The sequence below is a fragment of the Xiphophorus hellerii genome, chromosome 12 (assembly GCF_003331165.1).
Source record: "Xiphophorus hellerii strain 12219 chromosome 12, Xiphophorus_hellerii-4.1, whole genome shotgun sequence".
NCBI classification, from domain to species: Eukaryota; Metazoa; Chordata; class Actinopteri; order Cyprinodontiformes; family Poeciliidae; genus Xiphophorus; species Xiphophorus hellerii.
Genome location: NC_045683.1, coordinates 10,089,441 through 10,109,717, shown reverse-complemented (window position 1 = coordinate 10,109,717; position 20,277 = coordinate 10,089,441). Strand labels below are relative to the sequence as shown.

The 20,277-nt window shown below is 37.2% G+C and overlaps 2 protein-coding genes and 1 pseudogene across 2 annotated transcripts; all 3 read left to right on the top strand.

Moving 5' to 3' along the window:
• Window positions 1–10,665: 10,665 nt before the first annotated feature.
• LOC116730426 (nuclear factor 7, brain-like) lies at window positions 10,666–12,736 on the top strand. The gene has a single exon (XM_032579667.1). The coding sequence runs from the start codon at window positions 10,847–10,849 to the stop codon at window positions 12,260–12,262; it is 1,416 nt and encodes a 471-aa protein (XP_032435558.1). The 5' UTR covers window positions 10,666–10,846; the 3' UTR covers window positions 12,263–12,736.
• Window positions 12,737–13,967: 1,231 nt separating this feature from the next.
• Window positions 13,968–15,790, top strand: LOC116730420 (nuclear factor 7, brain-like; annotated as a pseudogene).
• A 1,594-nt stretch (window positions 15,791–17,384) lies between these two features.
• LOC116730422 (nuclear factor 7, brain-like) lies at window positions 17,385–19,962 on the top strand. The gene has a single exon (XM_032579663.1). The coding sequence runs from the start codon at window positions 17,493–17,495 to the stop codon at window positions 18,912–18,914; it is 1,422 nt and encodes a 473-aa protein (XP_032435554.1). The 5' UTR covers window positions 17,385–17,492; the 3' UTR covers window positions 18,915–19,962.
• Window positions 19,963–20,277: the final 315 nt, after the last annotated feature.

Below are 20,277 nucleotides of genomic sequence, written 5' to 3'. Positions count from 1 at the left end.
ATCTGATTTACTGTTCTGTATGTGGGCAATGAAACTTGAACTCATCATGACGGAGCTGAATTTACTGGATGTTGTAGAGTAAAATCTAAAATATTTGGAGAGGAGAATGGGCGCCTGGCTTGGTTGCAAATTTAGTTATGATTGCGCAAATGTGGCTTCCCACTTTCAAAAGCATAATTAACAGGGAACACACAGGAAGGCAGCATATATTTGGTAAGGACCGAGAGTATTCATGCTTGCACATGAGTTTTTTTGCAGCTGCTAGAAATAAAATCCCAAGTCCACAGATGGCGCCCCCATTTCTGACTTATTGTCTCTTCATAAAGGACAAAAAAGAAAAGCTCTTTGTGAGTCAGTTCGAGATCACTTCTATAATTGCAACCAGTAATAGCAGTAAAGAATCCAGCAGTTCTTTCCTGTGTAATGGTTATCAGGTTTCTGAGGCTATTTTAGCGCAAAGAAAGGCTCCAATAAAACAGAATTGCCTGACGAGGAACTGCAGAGCTTTGCACCGGCTCGGCTCCTGCAGCTTTAATGAAAGAGTAAACAGAAAGACTTTAAAAGAAAGTGACTACTAATTTCTAGACAGGAGACTGTCATTAATGTTATTACATTCACAACTATTATGTACAATTAGAAACCAGTTATAGCCGAAGCTGGCACCAGATTAGTGGATTGCTGACCTTTTTTCTCTGTGGAAAAAATAAATGTTTAGGTATGTTTAACATGATTCTCAACTCTGTAAACAAACTGGCTCAAGGTTTATTAAACCTGGAAGATGTAAGGTGTTTTTATTGCTACTTCAGTTACGGTCTAAAGTACTACCACTTAATCTTCTCTGCAGTCTGATTGAACCGTTTCAACCTTTGTTTGTGATGGTTAAAAAACCAGGTGGGTTTCCAACTAGAGATCCAGATGAAACCAAGATCAACCCAAACCAAAACCGGTCAGAAACTCGTATGGCGGCAGTTTTTGATATGGATGATGTGGGCAGTTCCCCAGGTCAGCATTAGAAAGGACTATAGGAAATAAAATGTATCTCATGCATCAGTTGTGTCTTGAGAAACTTCACTACGATTTGTATGCAGATTTGAGTAGAGTACCCAAAAATTGTACTCAAGAGTAGCACTACTTCAGTGCCTTTTTATTCAAGTAAAAAGTAGCTGTCTAAGAAATTACGTGAGTAAAAAAGTATTCAGTTAAAAGTCTACTCAAGTACAGAGTAATAGATCAAAATATTAACCATTTAAAAGTTACATCTACAGAGGGACCAAAGTATAAAGTTATGTAGAAATTTTGGTATTTTAAACACCAAAATGAAAATAATTTAAATACCGTAATTACAAAATAAGACACAAAGAAACATTTTCTCAAATCAGTTTCTATTGATATAAAACTTTGAAACTTTAACAAAAACTGCAGGTTTGTGTCGGTATTTGAATATTTAATTAAAATAAGATTGTTTTTCATCCAGTGAAGTTACTCACATTGGGTAGAAATGTTACTAAAGAGTGGCAACACTTCATAATAAAATTACTCAAGTAAAAGTAAAAAGTACAGTATAGTGGGCGCGCCGTGGTGGCGTAGCGGTTAGCGCGACCCGTATTTGGAGGCCTTGAGTCCTCGACGCGGCCGTCGCGAGTTCGACTCCCGGACCCGACGACATTTGCCGCATGTCTTCCCCCCTCTCCTTCCCTGTTTCCTGTCAGCCTACTTTCGTAAAAGGGACACTAGAGCCCACAAAAGACCCCCTGGAGGGGTACAAAAAAAAAAAAAAGTACAGTATAGTAAAAATACTCCCAAGTAAATTTATTACAAAAAGTTACTCAAGTAAATGTAGTTAGTTACTACATAAATGTCTGCATGCATGTACAGTGGAGTCATTTTGATTCTGAAAATTTTGCTAATTGCTTTTATTTTATGGGTGAATTCACACCAGCTCTGTTTAGTCCACTTTAATCAAACTGGTTTGTTTGAATAGAAAGTCTGGTTTGTTTGAGGAGGTGTGAACACAAACTCGCACTCTGATGCGGATCAAAAATTTGAAGAACCATTACAATAAATCTTTGCTGGACATTAAGTTAATGTTTTTGGAAACAATTTAAAAAACAGCTGTTTTAACACATGTTGAACACATTTAAATGCAGCATTTAAAGAACGATGACATCAAATCTTTGTAGTTTTAATATCCCATCATGCGCTTAAAGATTTAGAAGAGAGGCAAAAGTAAATAAATATGTACAGTACATAAATACACTAAATAAGGTTTATGACTGAACAAAAATATCTAAGTGTTCATCTCAGTCAGTTGTTGTTGCCATTTTTCCTTTTTTTCCAGGTGAACTCAAGCAGAGGATCTTTAGAAATGGAAAAACTGTTGTGTTTGCCATCTGGTGGTCCGTTTTCTGTAGCAGCTGATTAAATCATGTAAAGATTATCTTAGCTGACTTCTGTCTCTTTGGATCAGAATTCAAAAACCGCTAAATATTAACAAAAGGAGGCAATTGAGATAAGTTTCTGCATGGAGGTTCAGTGAGCCAATGCAGAGCTGTTGTTTGCATGTGTGTGATGGGGGTTAATTGTTTGGCTGGCTCCGACCTGCGTTACTCATGAGAAAGGCTTGAAAACACGTCCAGATTTCAGGTTGTGTTTATGGAACAGATCTGAAGTGAATGAGGGGAAGCAGCCATGAGATAAAACTGGAAGAAACGACAAGTTTGCAGGTCTTTGTTCACTTCTCATGAGATTTACAAAGCTCATGAACCTACTCTGTTAAAAAGAACTGCGTTAACATGTAATACCAGGGACAACCACTAGGTTTCACTGGGAAATTCTCCTACATTTTTCTTTTTAAAGCTACGGTGTGTAACTTTAAAAAAAATTCTGTTTTTTACATATCTCTACAAACAATCTGTTGAAAATCAAGCTGCTATGCCTTCTCTCTAAAGCAGGGACGCTCAAGACCAGTCCTCAAGATCTTCCATCCTGCAACTTTCAGATGCTTCTCTGCTCCATCACACCTGAATCAAACGAATGTCTCGTTACCAGGACTGTTCAGAGCTGATCCCGGTCTGCTGGAGTAAGGATGCGTCTAAAAATTGTAGGACGGTAGCTCTCAAGGACTGGACTTGAGCACCCCTGCTCTAAAGTGATCTGCAAAAATGCACCACTCCTGGTCAAAAACAACCAATCAGAGTCAGAAGGAGGGTCTTAGCCTTGCCAATCAACTTTGTGTACTCGCTGAAACAGCAGGGTTTGATTTTTTCATAGATTATCTGCTATATTTACATGTAAAAATGCATGTAAAAAGTTACATACTGTAGCTTTAAACACAAACTTACAAGTAATTATTGAGACGTCAAACTGAAGTGCCAGCTTTTCTCCTTCAGCATATTATTTATCCCTTAACGATAACGTTGCTACAAAAGTAACACACCTACCAGACCCATGAGAACCCAGAGAAATCCACAACTTTGATCCCAATAGACATGCACTATGAAAGAGTGGGGGCACATCAGACATGAAATGCATGATTTAAAGATGCAACACAAAATTTCATTTCTTTACATATAGACCTGCACAACATGTTTTGTTTGGTTTGGTAAGGAATTCCTTAGCTAGCATTCCTTAGCTTGCCTTGCTAAGGAATGCTAAGGAATTCCTTAGGAATGCTAGCTAGTTTATTAGCTAGCATGGAAAGAAAGCAGTGTTAGCAGCTTTAGCTAACTCCACCTGCTGCTTTTAGGAACGCCAAGTGCAGCACTTCACATCCCAGCATCTAAGTCCCAGTAGATAAAAGGGCCCGGTTTTACTCTAGATCATTCAGACGAGAGAAACCGTTTTGTTCCAAAATAAATTTTAAATATTTATGACATAACGTATTGTCTCTGTTCAGTATTATCCTAATTCGGGGAGTTCAGTCTTGCTTATCATATTTGCCTTTTCTTGATGATTTGATTTGATTCTGGGTTTTATGGCCACACGAGTTTATTGTTAAATGTGCAGCATAAATAAACTTCAGTTGAGTCATCTGATAAAACTGTTTGACAAAAATTCATTCATCTGTTTGGTATCGATATGCATGATCTGACTCTGATGTAAAATCTAGTAAAGATTCTGGGATTTGTTTGAAATCTTCTAAACATTTATCTTCAGCGCCTTGAAGTGGATGAATGAAAGTGTTTAAACCAGCATGAGTATCAAGTTCTGGCATGGAAACAGCATCCAACGAAACATTTGGAACCTTTTTGCTAAATGAAGATCATATGCTGAGGTTCAAAGACGCAGAACAGCCTGTAAACATGTGATTAAAAATACATAATCTGTGTTTCATCAAATATGTCAAATGTTAAAAATTAAAACACATATTAGGGAGTAGTTAAAGATGTGGATTCACATAGTTTTGATGCCGTAGTAAGTATGTAGTGCAGTTTATATGTAAATATTATAATATATGTATATATATATTAGAAAAGCAGCAGCTTTAAGCCACAAAGGAACATGATACACTCAGCTTTGATGTACAGTTATGACCTGATTTTTCAGTACATCAAACCTCTAACAATAAAATAAAAACTGAACCCTCGCCCAGAACTAAAACGATTTAGTCCTCAATAAAATAATATTATTGATGTGAGTTAAAACAGGCACGTCCAAACTTTTTGTCATGAGTCAAAAATGCTGGTGGGGCAAGAAAAGTACAAAAAACAACCCCCTGAAAATCAAGCAAATAAAGTAATCTGAAAGGGAATTTTTGCTCCATCCATCTTCCTATCAACTCTGAACAGATTCCCTGAAGAAACACCAACAAAATGTTTTATAGTTTTCTGTTAATAATTACTTTCTTATAGCTGCTTTTCTCTGCAAAGAGCATGACTAAAACAGTTACGTCAAGTTACATGCAGCTCTTCCACAGTTACCATGCACCTTTAGACTGCTTTTCTAATCAATGACGTCTTTAAGCAGTCGGTCAGTTTAGGTGAATATAAATGCGTACTACCACTTTATTTTTGTTTTTATTTGTGAAAAACAAAACAAAAAAGCAGATATACTTTTACATTTCACAGTTGTGTTGCTTTGTTTTTATCGGTCACATGAAATCTAATTAAAATATGTTGAAGTTTGATGTTGCAATGTGACCAAATTTAGAAAAAATTAAGGGATGGGGTCTGTTTTGTATTAATTTAAAATCAAATTTGAATTTGGGACTAAGTTTGTCACCAGTTATTTGAAAATATGAAAAAACCCTCCAAAACCCAAAGTCTGTCTTCACAATCAGGAGCCATCGTTTGATTTTTCCCCCCATTTAAGAATTGCTCAGGCTCTTTACCATGACTGTAATGATGAAAAGTCCATAACAACCCACAGCAGGAGCCTTTTATCTCCGTACGTATAGAAACAACAGCTGACACAAGCTTAAACACAAGGAAACTCGTTATCTGACCACAGAGGATGATGAAGCATCACATCCTTAAAACAGAAAACCAAATTTAATGACAGGAGCTCAGTTTTTCTGGCTTTGGTTTGATCTCCTGTCTCTCCGCCTCCACCCCTGCAGCCTCTTTTTGTTGTGGCGAGGCGCGTTATGGGTCGGCTGGGTTCACGCCATCTTCAGAGGACGAGGGGCGAAGGCCACTAATGACCCCCCTCCAGCGCCCGGTTTCAAAGCTGCAGCCAGACAGAAGAGGCCGGCCGCCTCCATCCACACATCTGGTTTGCATTAAACGGACACATGTGGACTTTGTTTTGGGAAGTGCGACTGACGCGCATCCAAGCAGCCGCAATGAAAAGAGGTTTTCTGATGCATAAGTTTAGTGGAGACGTTTTCAGTAGGAGACGAACTCTGACAGGAAAAGCATGATGTGACTAAACGCTTATCCTTAACGATAATAACCTGAGTAAATCTGGGATGTGAAGCCATGTTTTGTCTCCAGTATTTAAATCTCATGCCATGACTCAGGGCCAAATGCAGGATGATAGTTTGTTTTATTTGTTGCAGGAACCAAACTTTGACCTTTTATTTTATTTTATTTTACCACCAAATCACTACCATGACGAAGCAATAACCAAACCTTTAAACATGTTTCTTTGTGTTATCATCATATGTATAAATGAAAAAAGTATGTATTCTTCCTTTCATATGATACCCCTAAATAAAACCCAGTTCAGCCACTAATATTCAGGTCATTTAATTAGACTATAGAGTCAACTTTGTGTGTTTTAATCTTACTATAAATGCAGATGTTTACTGAAGACATTTGATGTTTATTCAAGAACATTAATGAGCAAACAGCATCATAAAGACTAAGAATCACAGCAGCAGGTCAGCGAAAGGTTCTGGAAAAGTTTAAAGAAGGTCAGGATGTAAAATAATTTCAAAGTTTGAACCTTTAGAGAGGACAGATCAGGACATGGATGTCCATTTGAACCGACAGGAGAGCATTAATCCGTCCCTCCAAGATGCTGAGATGTTTTTTGTGATTGTTACAGTCAAAGTTACAGTTTTTTTTTAGCATTATTTTTGCAATAACATACAGTACAGACCAAAAGTTTGGACACACCTTTCTAATTCAATGGGTTTTCTTTATTTTCATGACTATTTATAAGGAAAGAAATCCCACTTATTAACCTGACAGGGCACACCTATGAAGTGAAAACCATTTCAGGTGACTACCTCTTGAAGCTCATCAAGAAAATGCAGAGTGTGTGCAAAGCAGTAATCACAGCAAAAGGTTGCTACTTTGAAGAAACTAGAATATAAGGGGTATTTTCAGTTGTTTTACACTTTTTTGTTTAGTGCATATTTCCACATGTGTTATTCATAGTTTTGACGCCTTCAGTGTGAATCTACAATGTCAATAGTCATGAAAATAAAGGAAACTAATTGAATTAAAAGGTGTGTCCAAACTTTTGGTCTGTACTGTATCTTACAAAAAAGTTAAAATTGCTGCACATGACCTTCCCTTTCTTTCTCTTTCACCTCATCAAGTAAATTTCTCCTTACCTGAGAAGACCCTGCGTCATCGTCCTGCTGCTGGACTCTGCTGTCTCCTCCCTGACTCTTGTTCTTCCTGTTGTGGTATTAAAGATTTATTTTAAATATATGCAAAGCAACAATGAGCACAACTTCTGTACAGAAATCAAAGAGGATTTATTTTTTACATCACATTAACTGACTAGCAAGGGATGTAAAACAGATAACATTACTGCAAAAGCACAAAATGTTACCAAGTAGTTGTGGTCTAATTTTAAGAAATTAGACCACAACTAATTTATATGTAACAGTTCAGCAAGAGATAAGAATTTTGTTTTAAGTCTGTAATTCCTTAATATTGATAAAAAGTTCTTATCCTTTATAGGCAGATTATTTCACTTATAGCAAGACAGTTTTCCCATGATGTGAGAAATTCTGCCAATGGAATTTCAACGTTTTCATAAATATTAAGGAATTATGAGAACAAACTCCTATATCTTGCTGAAAAGTTCTTTGTAAATTAGTTTTTGTCTATAATTTCAAGTGCACTAAGATATTTGCACTCGGAAGTAGATCAAAATTACTTGGTAAGATTTTGTTTTTGCAGTAGCATTCTTGGTAACTAGCTTAATATTGTGATCTTCCTAAAATAATGACCTATGTCATTTTTATCTACAACTTATCTTGGTAAAACAATCGCCGCCTCTTTCTTTCCAAATAAATGTTTTAGGGAGGAAAAAAGAAAAAAATCACTTTTGGCAAAAAGAGTCAGGCCATAGATTAATAATCATCTAAGTGCAACAACATTACTCAACTTACTTGGTTTGTTTAGAAGCAAACTCAGCAAAGTTTTTTGCCTTTTGGCTCTGGCTAATTGCTGAACATGACACAGACTGTAAAGCTCGATTTAGCAGCAAGTTCCCCCTCTGTCATCAGACCACAGGTGAAACACCGGCGTCAGCATGTTTACGCTCATGGTGCGTTTGAAGACGGCTCGGAATTACCACTTAACATTACCACATCTTAACAACCAATTAAATAGTTGTACAGCTGTTAGTCATGCACTCTGCAAAGCCGCCCTTTATGGAAGAGTGGCAAAACCAAAACTTGAAAAACAAGACAAACAAACAACAATAACAACAAAAAGAACAAAAAACAAATAAAACAACAACAACAACAACAAAAAGTGCTCCCATAATTTAGAAGGCTTTTATTCAAAGGGAATAGAGAAGCTGGTGGGGAAAATTGATGGAGTTAAATCCAGGACAATTTGTTGCTTTTCTCTTTACATTTAGTTTATTTTTTATTTGATAATGTCTCCAGATAAATTCTCATCTTCATCCATTCAAAGTCTCTGTTGTTCCTGGTAGTAGAGTTACAGATTTCCCCCCAGTCTATCAGACCTGATTATAATCACATTTTAAGCCTCGGAAACTTTCTTTGTCATTGTCTTTTTGATACTTTGACATTAAATGAAACAAAAAGTTGCTGCACTAATATTTAGACTGTAAATTCTTGTTGTGACTTTAGAAATTAACAGCATATTTGCTGAGGGCGTGCAGCTTTTTGAGGAAAGTTTGGACATGTCAAAATATTTGCAGAGCCACTCAAAAACAAAATTAACCTGACATGAACTGTATTTAAACCCATTCTGCAGCCTTTACTGACCTCTGCTGGTAAACATAGAGAACACGCTCAACATTTTAGACTTCAGTCTGGTTTCTCAGAATGATGGATTTCTGATGGATGCGGGGAAAAACATTATAAACAATTCAAATTGTTTTACATGATAAGAATCAACAATGTTAGCTTACATTTTCACTGGAATTTTTACATGAGTTGTCGCCATAATATTACACAGAAACACATGCAAATATTATTGTAAACAAAAGATATGTTATCTACACGTCTGTGTAGATGATGTCACCCAGTGAGAACAAACATGTTAACAATTTGCAAATTTTCCATGGAAAAATAAAACACATTATGTGTAAAAATGTGTCATTATGAACATTTCTCATGATACTTTCTTGACTTGATAATACCTTTGAAATTGTTTGGGTAAAGCAGTTTTTACAAAACCATAAATCTTTGTGGAACTTCATAAACAAATACATATTATGTTCCATTGGAGACCTGAAATATGCGCTGTTATTTTATTATAAAATAGAGAAACTTAACCTTTATCGGATTTTCATAAACAAATGTTGGCACAGTCTTCAAATTATAAACAACTTTTCTTCACAAAGATGCTTCATTTGGAACAATCAAAACACCCAATACAAAACTAAATTTAGATTTTAACTCATGATTTGACATCAATATATTAGTAACACAGCTACTTAATAATAGTGGGAATTTACTTGATTACTCAGAGTTTTTGCAAACCTTTGATGTCTCTGCTTCCCCAACACAATTTGCCATAGTTATGGATGCAGTTCCTGATGGTATCCTGATCTTATTAAGAAGTGCAGGGAAGCCAACCAATGTTACACATTTTGACCCCTGGGTGACACCAGTGGGTCACATATACTTTGTTGTCAAATACAAAAACATTGATTGCAACACAAGGTAATTGTTTCAAAGATATCACCAACACCTCATATGTTGCTTGCTGCTGCCTAAGCTCCAAAACCCAAATTTTGCAAGAAAGGCTGTGGGTGTTTCTTGGAACGCACTTCCAACTTGATTGTTTGAAAAATCACTAGGTAGCTTATTTCTTGCAAAAATATAGACAAAATAAAAATCTCTTGGATAAAATGAAAAGTTTACTAAATCTGGTGTTTCACCTTCAAAACGAGTGTTCAAAGAAACAAACCACCTGTTCCCACAAGGATTATTGGGAAATCTGGATTTTTTAACCTAGAAGGCAACATTAAAACAAATCATTTTACCAAAACCTCTCATAGTCACACCAGACATTTGACAAACAAAAAGATGTCCACCTCACCATGTCCCCCTGTGTGTTCTTCATCAATTAAACTAATGGAAGGGTCTAAAAGTTACCACCATAATGTAAGGAATTCCAAATTCAGAAGTTAATTACAGATTTTGGTCCTAAACTAACGTAAGTATTTTGTTTAAATTTGAGAGAGATATATGTTTAAGTGTTCTCTGTGTGAGTCTGAACTTAACACAGCTGTTATTTTGCTGCAACCTTCTGGGATAAAATAATCTGATATGTGACTCTGATTTCAGTTTGACTTGGAACAATGCACCAAGTTCATGATATCAAAAGCAAAAACTAAAAATTTATATCAATTTATATCATTGATCTAATAACATTCTTAGAAAATTACCAGACAAATCTAAACTTAGTCAATATTCATTTTTCTCTGGTGTTTCAAAAAGAGCATCTTACTCTAATTACAGGAAAGCTATAGAAACACTTGATTATCACATTATTTAATGTATGCACAAATAAGCACCTCCTGGCTTGTTAATTGGTGTAAATGAATATTAATATTTATGTAAATATTTTTAATTCAGGCAGATATTGGTACATATATTAATAACTGTCTTGTCTTCATTAGTTCTTTCAATAAAGGTTTGGGGAAAAAATTGTTAACCGTCACGCAGTTGAAGACGGATTCCTGACATTGGTATTTAACTTCAGCCACTATTTATAACTACATGAGCAGCAGCAGCAGCAGGAGCTTTCCTGCTAACTTATGGCCAATCACAAGTTAGCAAGGAACTGCAGAACCAATCGATGAGCTTGTCTGAAAGAAACATTAGATGTTATAAACTGAGCTGAGACGCCATTGCTGGGTGTTAGATCTCTGTTGAAAAACTAACAGCTATTTTGAAGGTTTTAACAAGAAGCAGCTGAAACATTTGGTGAGTCTTGCTGTCGAAATAATTTGATACAACATGACTGAGAGACTTCTGGAAAGTTACCTGAGCTGCCATGTTTGTACAGAGACTTTCAGAGATCCTGTGTCTCTGAGCTGCAACCACAGCTTCTGTTCAAGCTGCCTGCAGAAATTCTGGAAACAAATTGGAAACAAGAACTGTCCCATATGTAAAAGAAGATCTTCCAGGGACATCATAATTGTTAATTTCACTCTGAAGGAACTCTCTGATTCTTTTGCTGGAAGACAAAAAATGGGGCTATCAGAGACAGAACAAGAAGAAAAGCATCTGGTCTGCAGGAAACATCAAGAAGACACTAAACTGTACTGTGAAGATGAGCAGAGAACTGTGTGTCCTGTCTGTGAGTTTTCTCTCCACCAGAGACACAAAGTGGTTCCTATAGAACAAGCAGTCAGTGAGCTGAAGGAGCAGCTGAAATCTGACTTAAAGTCTCTGCAGGACAAGAGGAACAAACACAAACAAGTGGAGAAAACATACGATGATGTGATTCAACACTCCAAGAAGCAGGTGTTGTCCACAGAGAGACAGATCAGAGCAGAGTTCAACAAGCTCCACCAGTTCCTGAGAGAGGAAGAGGAATCCAGACTGGCAGCTCTGAGGGAGGAAGAGGAGCAGAAGATGAAGACTATCATGAGAGAGATGAAGAGGATTGAGGAGCAGATCTCCTGTCTGTCAGACAGCATCTCTGCTGTTGAAGAAGAGCTGCAGACAGACAACGTGTCGTTCCTCAGCAGTTATGAAGCCACTCAGAGCAGAGCCAGAGGTCAGAGGTCACTGCCAGATCCACAGCTGGTCTCAGGAGCTCTGATAGATGTGGCCAAACACCTGGGCAACCTGTCCTTCAGAGTCTGGGAGAAGATGAAGGTCAAGGTGAAGTTCAGTCCCGTCATTCTGGACCCAAACACTGCTAATGGATGGATCCATCTGTCTGATGACCTAACTAGTGTGACACATGGAGACGCAGAGCAGCAGCTTCCTGATAATCCAGAGAGAAACACTAAATACTGGAATGTTTTTGGTTCTGAGGGCTTCAGCTCAGGGAAACACAGCTGGGATGTGGAGGTGGGAGATCATCCTCGCTGGACTGTTGGTTTGGCTAAAGAGTCTGTTGACAGGAAGGGAGAAAGATATGCTACACCAAAATATGGAATCTGGTGTTTACTGTTTTGTGATGGAAAATACACTTATGGAGTTGGTAAGAGTCTCAGAGTGAAGAAAAGTCTCCAGAGGATCAGAGTCCAGCTGGACTATGACATGGGGAAGGTTTCCTTCTACGACTCTGAAGACATGACTCTCATCTACATTCACAGAGACACTTTCACTGAGAAACTCTTCCCATTTTTCAGTGTTGGAAAATTTGCTGATGCTAAAACATCTGATCTCAAAATCTGTCGGACCGAGATTCCTTTTTAAAATTCTTAATGTTTTTGTTTGCAGTCAGACCAACTTTCTAAATTAAGTCCTTAATTAAAATATTTAACAATTGGCATGTTTTGTTATTTAAAATTAACAATAGAATCAGTTTTACTTCCTGAAAAGAGTTTTTACATGTCTTTTATCTTTATTTTTAGTGAGAACATGTCTGCTGATAAAGAAACATTGAAATCAAAGTTTATTATTTGCGGTATGAAAAAGTGCTGTCTTCAGATTATGTCTATAAATGTTCTGAAGTTGTTATTTATCTGCAGATGAAGCTCATAAAGTTTTGCAGAAAGGATTTCCTGTAAAGGGTTTTGTGAAGCAAAACGTTCAGCTTTCATGTCCCCACAGCACCACCTGCTGGAGACAAATACACACAGCAGAGATAAATCACATTTACTGATCTGCAGTCTCAAAGTTTCAGTATATTTAATAAAACAGATATGGTTCTGTGAGTTTTTCTCAGTCTCTTTGGTGCATTTCTTAGAACAGAATTGAAATTCTCAAAACTACTTACTCGATCTTAAATCATTGTGTCACTTGTGCAGATCCCAAAAGTTTTCCACAGAATCTAAACTGTGTAGAAATAGAAGTAGAGCTTTCCACATTCTGGATCTGCTCGGGTCCTGAAGCGGGTCCACAGATCCACTAGCAGGTTCTGGTTAGATGAGCTCAAACTAGGAGGAGCTCATTGTTTGTTTAAATGACAAACTGTGAACCTGCCCCTTTTTCAGAGACTCTGTGATGTCTCAACATTTTCCACATTTTCACTGAAACTAATTTTCATAAAAGTGAGGCGAGAACATAAAGAACCTGTTTCAGTTCTTCTTGTTCTCATATTAAACTGAAAGACTCGGTCCACTGAATTCATGTTCTGGTCTTTTCATCATCAAAAACCTCCTGCAGGAAGTTGTTCTGCTCAATAAGTTCCATACTAACTCTTATCCTAACCTGGGTTTTATCCTGGATTGAAATAAATAAACAAATAAGTGAAATGAGATCAGAATGGATCATCATTTAATTAAAGCTGCAACTGAAAACGTGGGAAACCGTTGAACTGATCTGTTATATTTATTAAAATTATTGGAAAAATAATTTCAGACATTTTTTCTCAGATTTATGTAATTTTTTGTTTCACTGGTTCATCCCTTCATATTCACATTACTAATACGAAATATTCTATTACTGTTTTGTGACAAATACCCATTATTTATGAACATCACAGCTTCTTTATTAATCTGAGGAAAGATACACAAATAACAACTACAATAATTGATCAACATCATCTGATTAATGTTGAGTAAGATACTTTAAAACCACTCGGATTTAAAGTATCTTAAATCCAAGGCTTCTGATTTTATGCTTCAATTAAAACTATGTTTTTTAAAACATTTACTTAAGTGAATAATTTATTTTCAGGCAAATTGCCTGTTGTTTTTCTCATAAATATATTTTTATGTTTATTTTGGGATGTTAAAGTAGATTACATTGTGGGAGAGTAAAAATTATTGGCATGTTGAACTTCACTTGAAAACTAAATTAAAAATAGCCTCTCTTTTATTGCAAGTTCAGAATAAGTAGCTTCATGTTTAGCTGTGAAAGATGTTCCTACAGCACCACCTGCTGGAAATGAACGCAATAGCAGATTTTTTTCATTTAACACGTGACTTACAGACTATTGAAACTGAAAGTAATTTCAGACTCATCTGTGAGACACTGGGTACTATATCTCAGCTGAAGTTCTAACAAATACTTAGGAGACTTTGTCAAAGAAACTACTGAAACGTTTGGTGAGTGTTGCGGTGGAAATACTTGGACACAAAATGGCAGAAAGAGCTCTTTTTGATCGTTTCCTGAGCTGCCATGTTTGTACAGAGACTTTCAGAGATCCTGTGTCTCTAAGCTGCAACCACAGCTTCTGTTCAAGCTGCCTGCAGGAATTCTGGGAACAAACTAGAAACAAGAACTGTCCCATCTGTAAACGATCTGCAAAGGAGAATCCGTCCATCAACTTCTCCCTGAAAGAACTCGCTGATTCGTTTACTGAGAAGCTGAAAGGAGCTTCAACTGAGAGGGGAAAAGAGAAGAAGAAAGAGAAGGAGGTGGTGTGTGAGAAACACTCCGAGGTTCCTTACTGGTTCTGTGAAGACGAGCAGAGAGCTGTGTGTCCTGTCTGTGAGTTTTCTCTCCACCAGAGTCACAAAGTGGTTCCTATAGAACAAGCAGTCAGTGAGCTGAAGGAGCAGCTGAAATCTGACTTAAAGTCTCTGCAGGACAAGAGGAACAAACACAAACAAGTGGAGAAAACATACGATGATGTGAATCAACACTCCAAGAAGCAGGTGTTGTCCACAGAGAGACAGATCAGAGCAGAGTTCAACAAGCTCCACCAGTTCCTGAGAGAGGAAGAGGAGTCCAGACTGGCAGCTCTGAGGGAGGAAGAGGAGCAGAAGAGGAAGACTATCATGAGAGAGATGAAGAGGATTGAGGAGTAGATCTCCTCTCTGTCAGACAGCATCTCTGCTGTTGAAGAAGAGCTGCAGAAAGACAACGTGTCGTTCCTCAGAAGTTATGAAGCCACCCAGAGCAGAGCCAGAGGTCAGAGGTCACTGCCAGATCCACAGCTGGTCTCAGGAGCTCTGATAGATGTGGCCAAACACCTGGGCAACCTGTCCTTCAGAGTCTGGGAGAAGATGAAGGACATGGTCCACTTTAGTCCCATCATTCTGGACCCAAACACTGCTAATGGATGGATCCATCTGTCTGATGATCTGACTAATGTGAGACGTGGAGACACAGAGCAGCAGCTTCCTGATAATCCAGAGAGAAACACTAAATACTGGAATGTTTTTGGTTCTGAGGGCTTCAGCTCAGGGAAACACAGCTGGGATGTGGAGGTGGGAGATCATCCTCGCTGGGCTGTTGGTTTGGCTAAAGAATCTGTTGACAGGAAGGGAGAAAGATATCCATCATCAGAAAGTGGAATCTGGTGTTTATTGCATCGTGATGGAAAATACACTAATGGAGTTGGTGATACTCTCAGAGTGAAGAAAAGTCTCCAGAGGATCAGAGTCCAGCTGGACTATGACATGGGGAAAGTTTCCTTCTACGACTCTGAAGACATGACTCTCATCTACATTCACAGAGACACTTTCACTGAGAAACTCTTCCCTTATTTTAATGTTTCCCCAGCAGGTATTGCCAAAACTTCGGATCTCAAAATCTGTCAAGCCACATTTCTTTTTAAATAAAGTTCAATTTTTTAAAAGTTATTTTTACCAAATTACTCTGATCAATGAAATTGTGGGACCTTGGAAAACTTTGTTAGATAATATTATTCAAACTGCGTCAAATATTTCATCATCATCAGTCTTTTTTCTAATCAGTTTAACAAGGCTGATTATTTCTGTCTGAATGTATTTTTTTAGTGTTAAGTTCAGAAAGAACTCAAACTCAATTGAGTTTTCATGTCAATTTTGTTTTTAATTATTGTACAGATTCAATTTTTTCTGTCTGCTGACTGACATCAGAATATTTTAATGTTACGTTTTTGTACGTTTTTGTAATATACAAATAAACTTCACTTGATATGATAATTTGTTTTCTAATCTAATTCGTTTTTCTCAGTCACTTTGGTGCATTTCTTAGAACACACTTGAAATTCTCAAAGCTACTTGCTCAGACTTTAAATCATTGTGCAGATAAAAAAAAGCATTTTTTTTATTTGCAACTTGAACTTAGAGCAAGTTGCAAATGTTTTGGTCCGTATTGCAAGTAATTATGTACAACTCTCAGTTTTTTCCTACTTTTATAATTGCTTATATCATGTTGACCAAAATGTATTATGTGATTAAAATGTCTCAACATCCACAACATTTAAGCAAAATTCATTCAAAATGCTTGAAGTATTTGTCATAACAGGTGAAGCATAGTTCTATACATTTCCATTAGACTTTTTTCTGAATCTTTCCTGAACTGATAAATTGATCCCAGGTGACTCCTGAGTTTCTTCAAAGTAGGTAAATGTGGGAAGCATTAGATCAACCGATGTTTAAACAGTTCAAAGGTCTCATAAAAAAATCAATACATCTGCTAAATCAAATCAATCAAGGTGAAGGAAGACAGCAATCGCCCAGTCCAGATACTAAATTAGTGAAGTTGGAGGATTTTATCTCCAATGTTCTCTTGTCCTTAATCGTTCTCCTCTGTCATTTCTCAGTGATAACGATAAAATTTCTTATCTTGTAGTTTTATTATCTGACAAGGCTTTAAAATGGGCAGAAGCCCGAATTCAAACCCACCTGCACTTTGGCTGTAACTTTCAAGAGTTTATTCACACATAAGCAATTAGAACAATTTATTTTCCAGTCAGAACAATGATTGTAGAAATTATTTCTCTGGTTTGAACCAAAGGTCAGAAGCATCAATGTTCAGCTGTGAAAGATGTCCTCACAGCGCCATCTACTGGAGGAAAATACTCACAGCAAATAAATCTCATTTTGGCAACATTTATTGAACACATCACTGATATTGCAAACTCAAAGCTTCACTGTAATAAACAAAACTGATGAAAGTCAGTAAGACCTCTTATTGACAACCAGACAGATATCAGACTGAGGAAGTTTTACCAATAACAATAAAACAAAAACTACAATGATGACTTTTCCCTGCAATCCAGAACATCGTCTGATAAAAGATTGAACTTTATCACATTTTAAAGTGTCGTCATCTTTTAGTTTATTTACTATTTTGGGGAATAAAAAGAGTCATGCCTCTGTTTTAGTATGCAGAAAACATTATCAACAACATATGTTACAGTTCTCATATCTCACTTAACGGACTCCCTGGAAAATAAGCACATTTATTTTGAGATAATTACATAAAATAAAATATGTCCAGCTGAATATTCACTAGAAGACTTAAATGCAAAATAAGTCTGTGTTCTATTCTTCTTCTAAACAGAAGTTTGCTTATTAAAATGTGAATCAGTTGTTCATGAAATGTTCAAAGAGATTTTACTGCGCTAAATGAGAAGCACAAAGTTCACCTGGAAGTGTTACACAATGACCTTTCAGACTTGAAACACGTCACTGAATGGAAAGTGAAAGTATTTTTAACAGAGGAACTGAGCTGAGACGCTATAACGGGGTCGGAGATTTGACTTGAAACACAAAGAAGAAACTTTGACTTGGTGAGTTCTGGGACTCGGAGGTTTCTGTAGAAAATGGCAGAAAATACCGCGGTTCTTGAAAGTTTCCTGAGCTGCCATATTTGTTCAGAGACTTTCAGAGATCCTGTGTCTCTGAGCTGCAACCACAGTTACTGTTCAAACTGCCTGCAGGAATTCTGGGAACAATCTGGAAACAAGAACTGTCCCATCTGTAAAAGAAGAACTTCAAAGGAGAAACTGCAGATAAATTTTGGACTGAAGGAACTGGCTGATTCTTTTGCTGGAAGACAAAAAATGGGGCTATCAGAGACAGAACAAGGAGAAAAGCATCTGGTCTGCAGGAAACATCAAGAAGACACTAAACTGTACTGTGAAGACGAGCAGAGAGCTGTGTGTCCTGTCTGTGAGTTTTCTCTCCACCAGAGTCACAAAGTGGTTCCTATAGAACAAGCAGTCAGTGAGCTGAAGGAGCAGCTGAAATCTGACTTAAAGTCTCTGCAGGACAAGAGGAACAAACACAAACAAGTGGAGAAAACATACGATGATGTGATTCAACACTCCAAGAAGCAGGTGTTGTCCACAGAGAGACAGATCAAAGCAGAGTTCAACAAGCTCCACCAGTTCCTGAGAGAGGAAGAGGAGTCCAGACTAGCAGCTCTGAGGGAGGAAGAGGAGCAGAAGAGGAAGACTATCATGAGAGAGATGAAGAGGATTGAGGATCAGATCTCCTCTCTGTCAGACAGCATCTCTGCTGTTGAAGAAGAGCTGCAGAAAGACAACGTGTCGTTCCTCAGCAGTTATGAAGCCACTCAGAGCAGAGCCAGAGGTCAGAGGTCACTGCCAGATCCACAGCTGGTCTCAGGAGCTCTGATAGATGTGGCCAAACACCTGGGCAACCTGTCCTTCAGAGTCTGGGAGAAGATGAAGGAGAAGGTGAAGTTCAGTCCCGTCGTTCTGGACCCAAACACTGCCTACTATGGTCTGTATCTGTCTGACGATCTGACCGGTGTGAGACGTGGAGACATAAAGCAGCAGCTTCCTGATAATCCAGAGAGAAACACCAACACTGGAACTGTTTTTGGTTCTGAGGGTTTTGAGTCTGGGAAACACAGCTGGGATGTGGAGGTGGGAGATCATCCTGACTGGACTCTGGGTGTAGTGAAAGAGTCAGCTGAGAGGAAGGGTGAGAGACGTGCTTCACCAAAATATGGGATCTGGAGTTTATGGCATGGTGATGGAAAATACACGAATACTCTCGGGGAGATTGTCCCATTGAAGAAGCATTTCCAAAGGATTAAAGTCCAGCTGGACTATGACATGGGGACGGTTTCCTTCTACGACTCTGAAGACATGACTCACATCTGCAGTCACAGAGACACTTTCACTGAGAAACTCTTCCCATATTTTGGTGTTAGAAGGGCAGGAAGTGCTAAAACATCTGATATTAGAATCTGTCACAGCAACATTCCTGTCTAATGTTCTGGGAAATTCTTTAAAAGATAGATATAGTATCAAAAAAGTGTCTGTCCAAACTAGCTGTTGTTCAAATAATACTTGTGAAAGTGTTAAAAGATTGACACCAGTATCTTTGTTAAAGCAACACTAGACATTGTTTTAAATTAAATAATACCGGGTTTCACATTAATATTACAATGGCGTTGGTGTTAACATATATTGTTAAAAGTAGCACCAATGTAGTGTCAATCATGCCATGTACAGGCCAAGAATTAAGCTCAGGGCCTTCTTGCTGCAAGGCAACAGACCAACTGCATCACTGTGCAACCTATTTGAAGACATTTCGGCAATTTTGTTGGATTAAGAACGTGAATCTTTTTGCTCTGAGCCTAACTTCATGCACATGCAGAGATTTCTCGAGGTAACAAACAATTTGTGCGAGGGAATTAAAAAAAATCCCCACATCATCTTGGAGGCTTAAAAGTGTCATTATTTATCGAGTAATGCAAGGTTGTCGCTTTTAATACACTTTTAATGTAACTCTGCGTTAAAAGTGTAATAATTTACTGGATGACTCTTCATGACAGCAGTCATAAATATTCATGAAAACTCTTTAATGTTCATTACAGGTGTTAGGTCAGTCTTATGCAAACCCCGTCAAATAAAGTGTTACCGAAAAACTTCTGCTACTTCTACATAACATATTGGTCTGTGGTCTCTTTTAAAAGACACTTAAAACATCTGTTGCTAAAATTGCTTATTATTATTATTATTATATTTTTTTTTATCATTGTTGGATCTTAGATTGTTCTGTTAGTTTAAGTTTATTGTGAAGAACTTCGTGATTTTTAGGTTTTCAAAGGTGATTTATAAAGTTTTACTTAACATTCATTTGATTCATTTGCAGAAAAAAGAACAGAATCAAACTTTGGGGCATTTTTTTTGTTGTTTATCCTATAATGATTTCAAAATTGTATTATTAATCTTAATATTTAACCAGCTATATATCTTACACCTTTTGCAAACTTGTAGCAGTTGTACATCCATGTATATATTTATGCATGTATACAAGTTTATTTGTTTAATTATAATATAATAAAATATCCATATTTTAGTTGCATTTTTGGTTGATATAATTCATTAGATCGTATCCAGTTTAGTTCATTAAAGTTTTGGGGCAATTTAATTGAAAGAGTTTTGAGCTTTTTACTCAAACTGCTGACTCTTTTGAAGTTTACCGTATTTTACCACATGATGGCGACAGAGATCTTGTTTTTTTCCAAACATTTCGTATTTACTGAGTTTCTTCTTCGTTTTCCTTGAAGATTTTATTATTGCATCAGCAAAACAATTTCAACACTCAGCTGTACAATAAATCAGGATA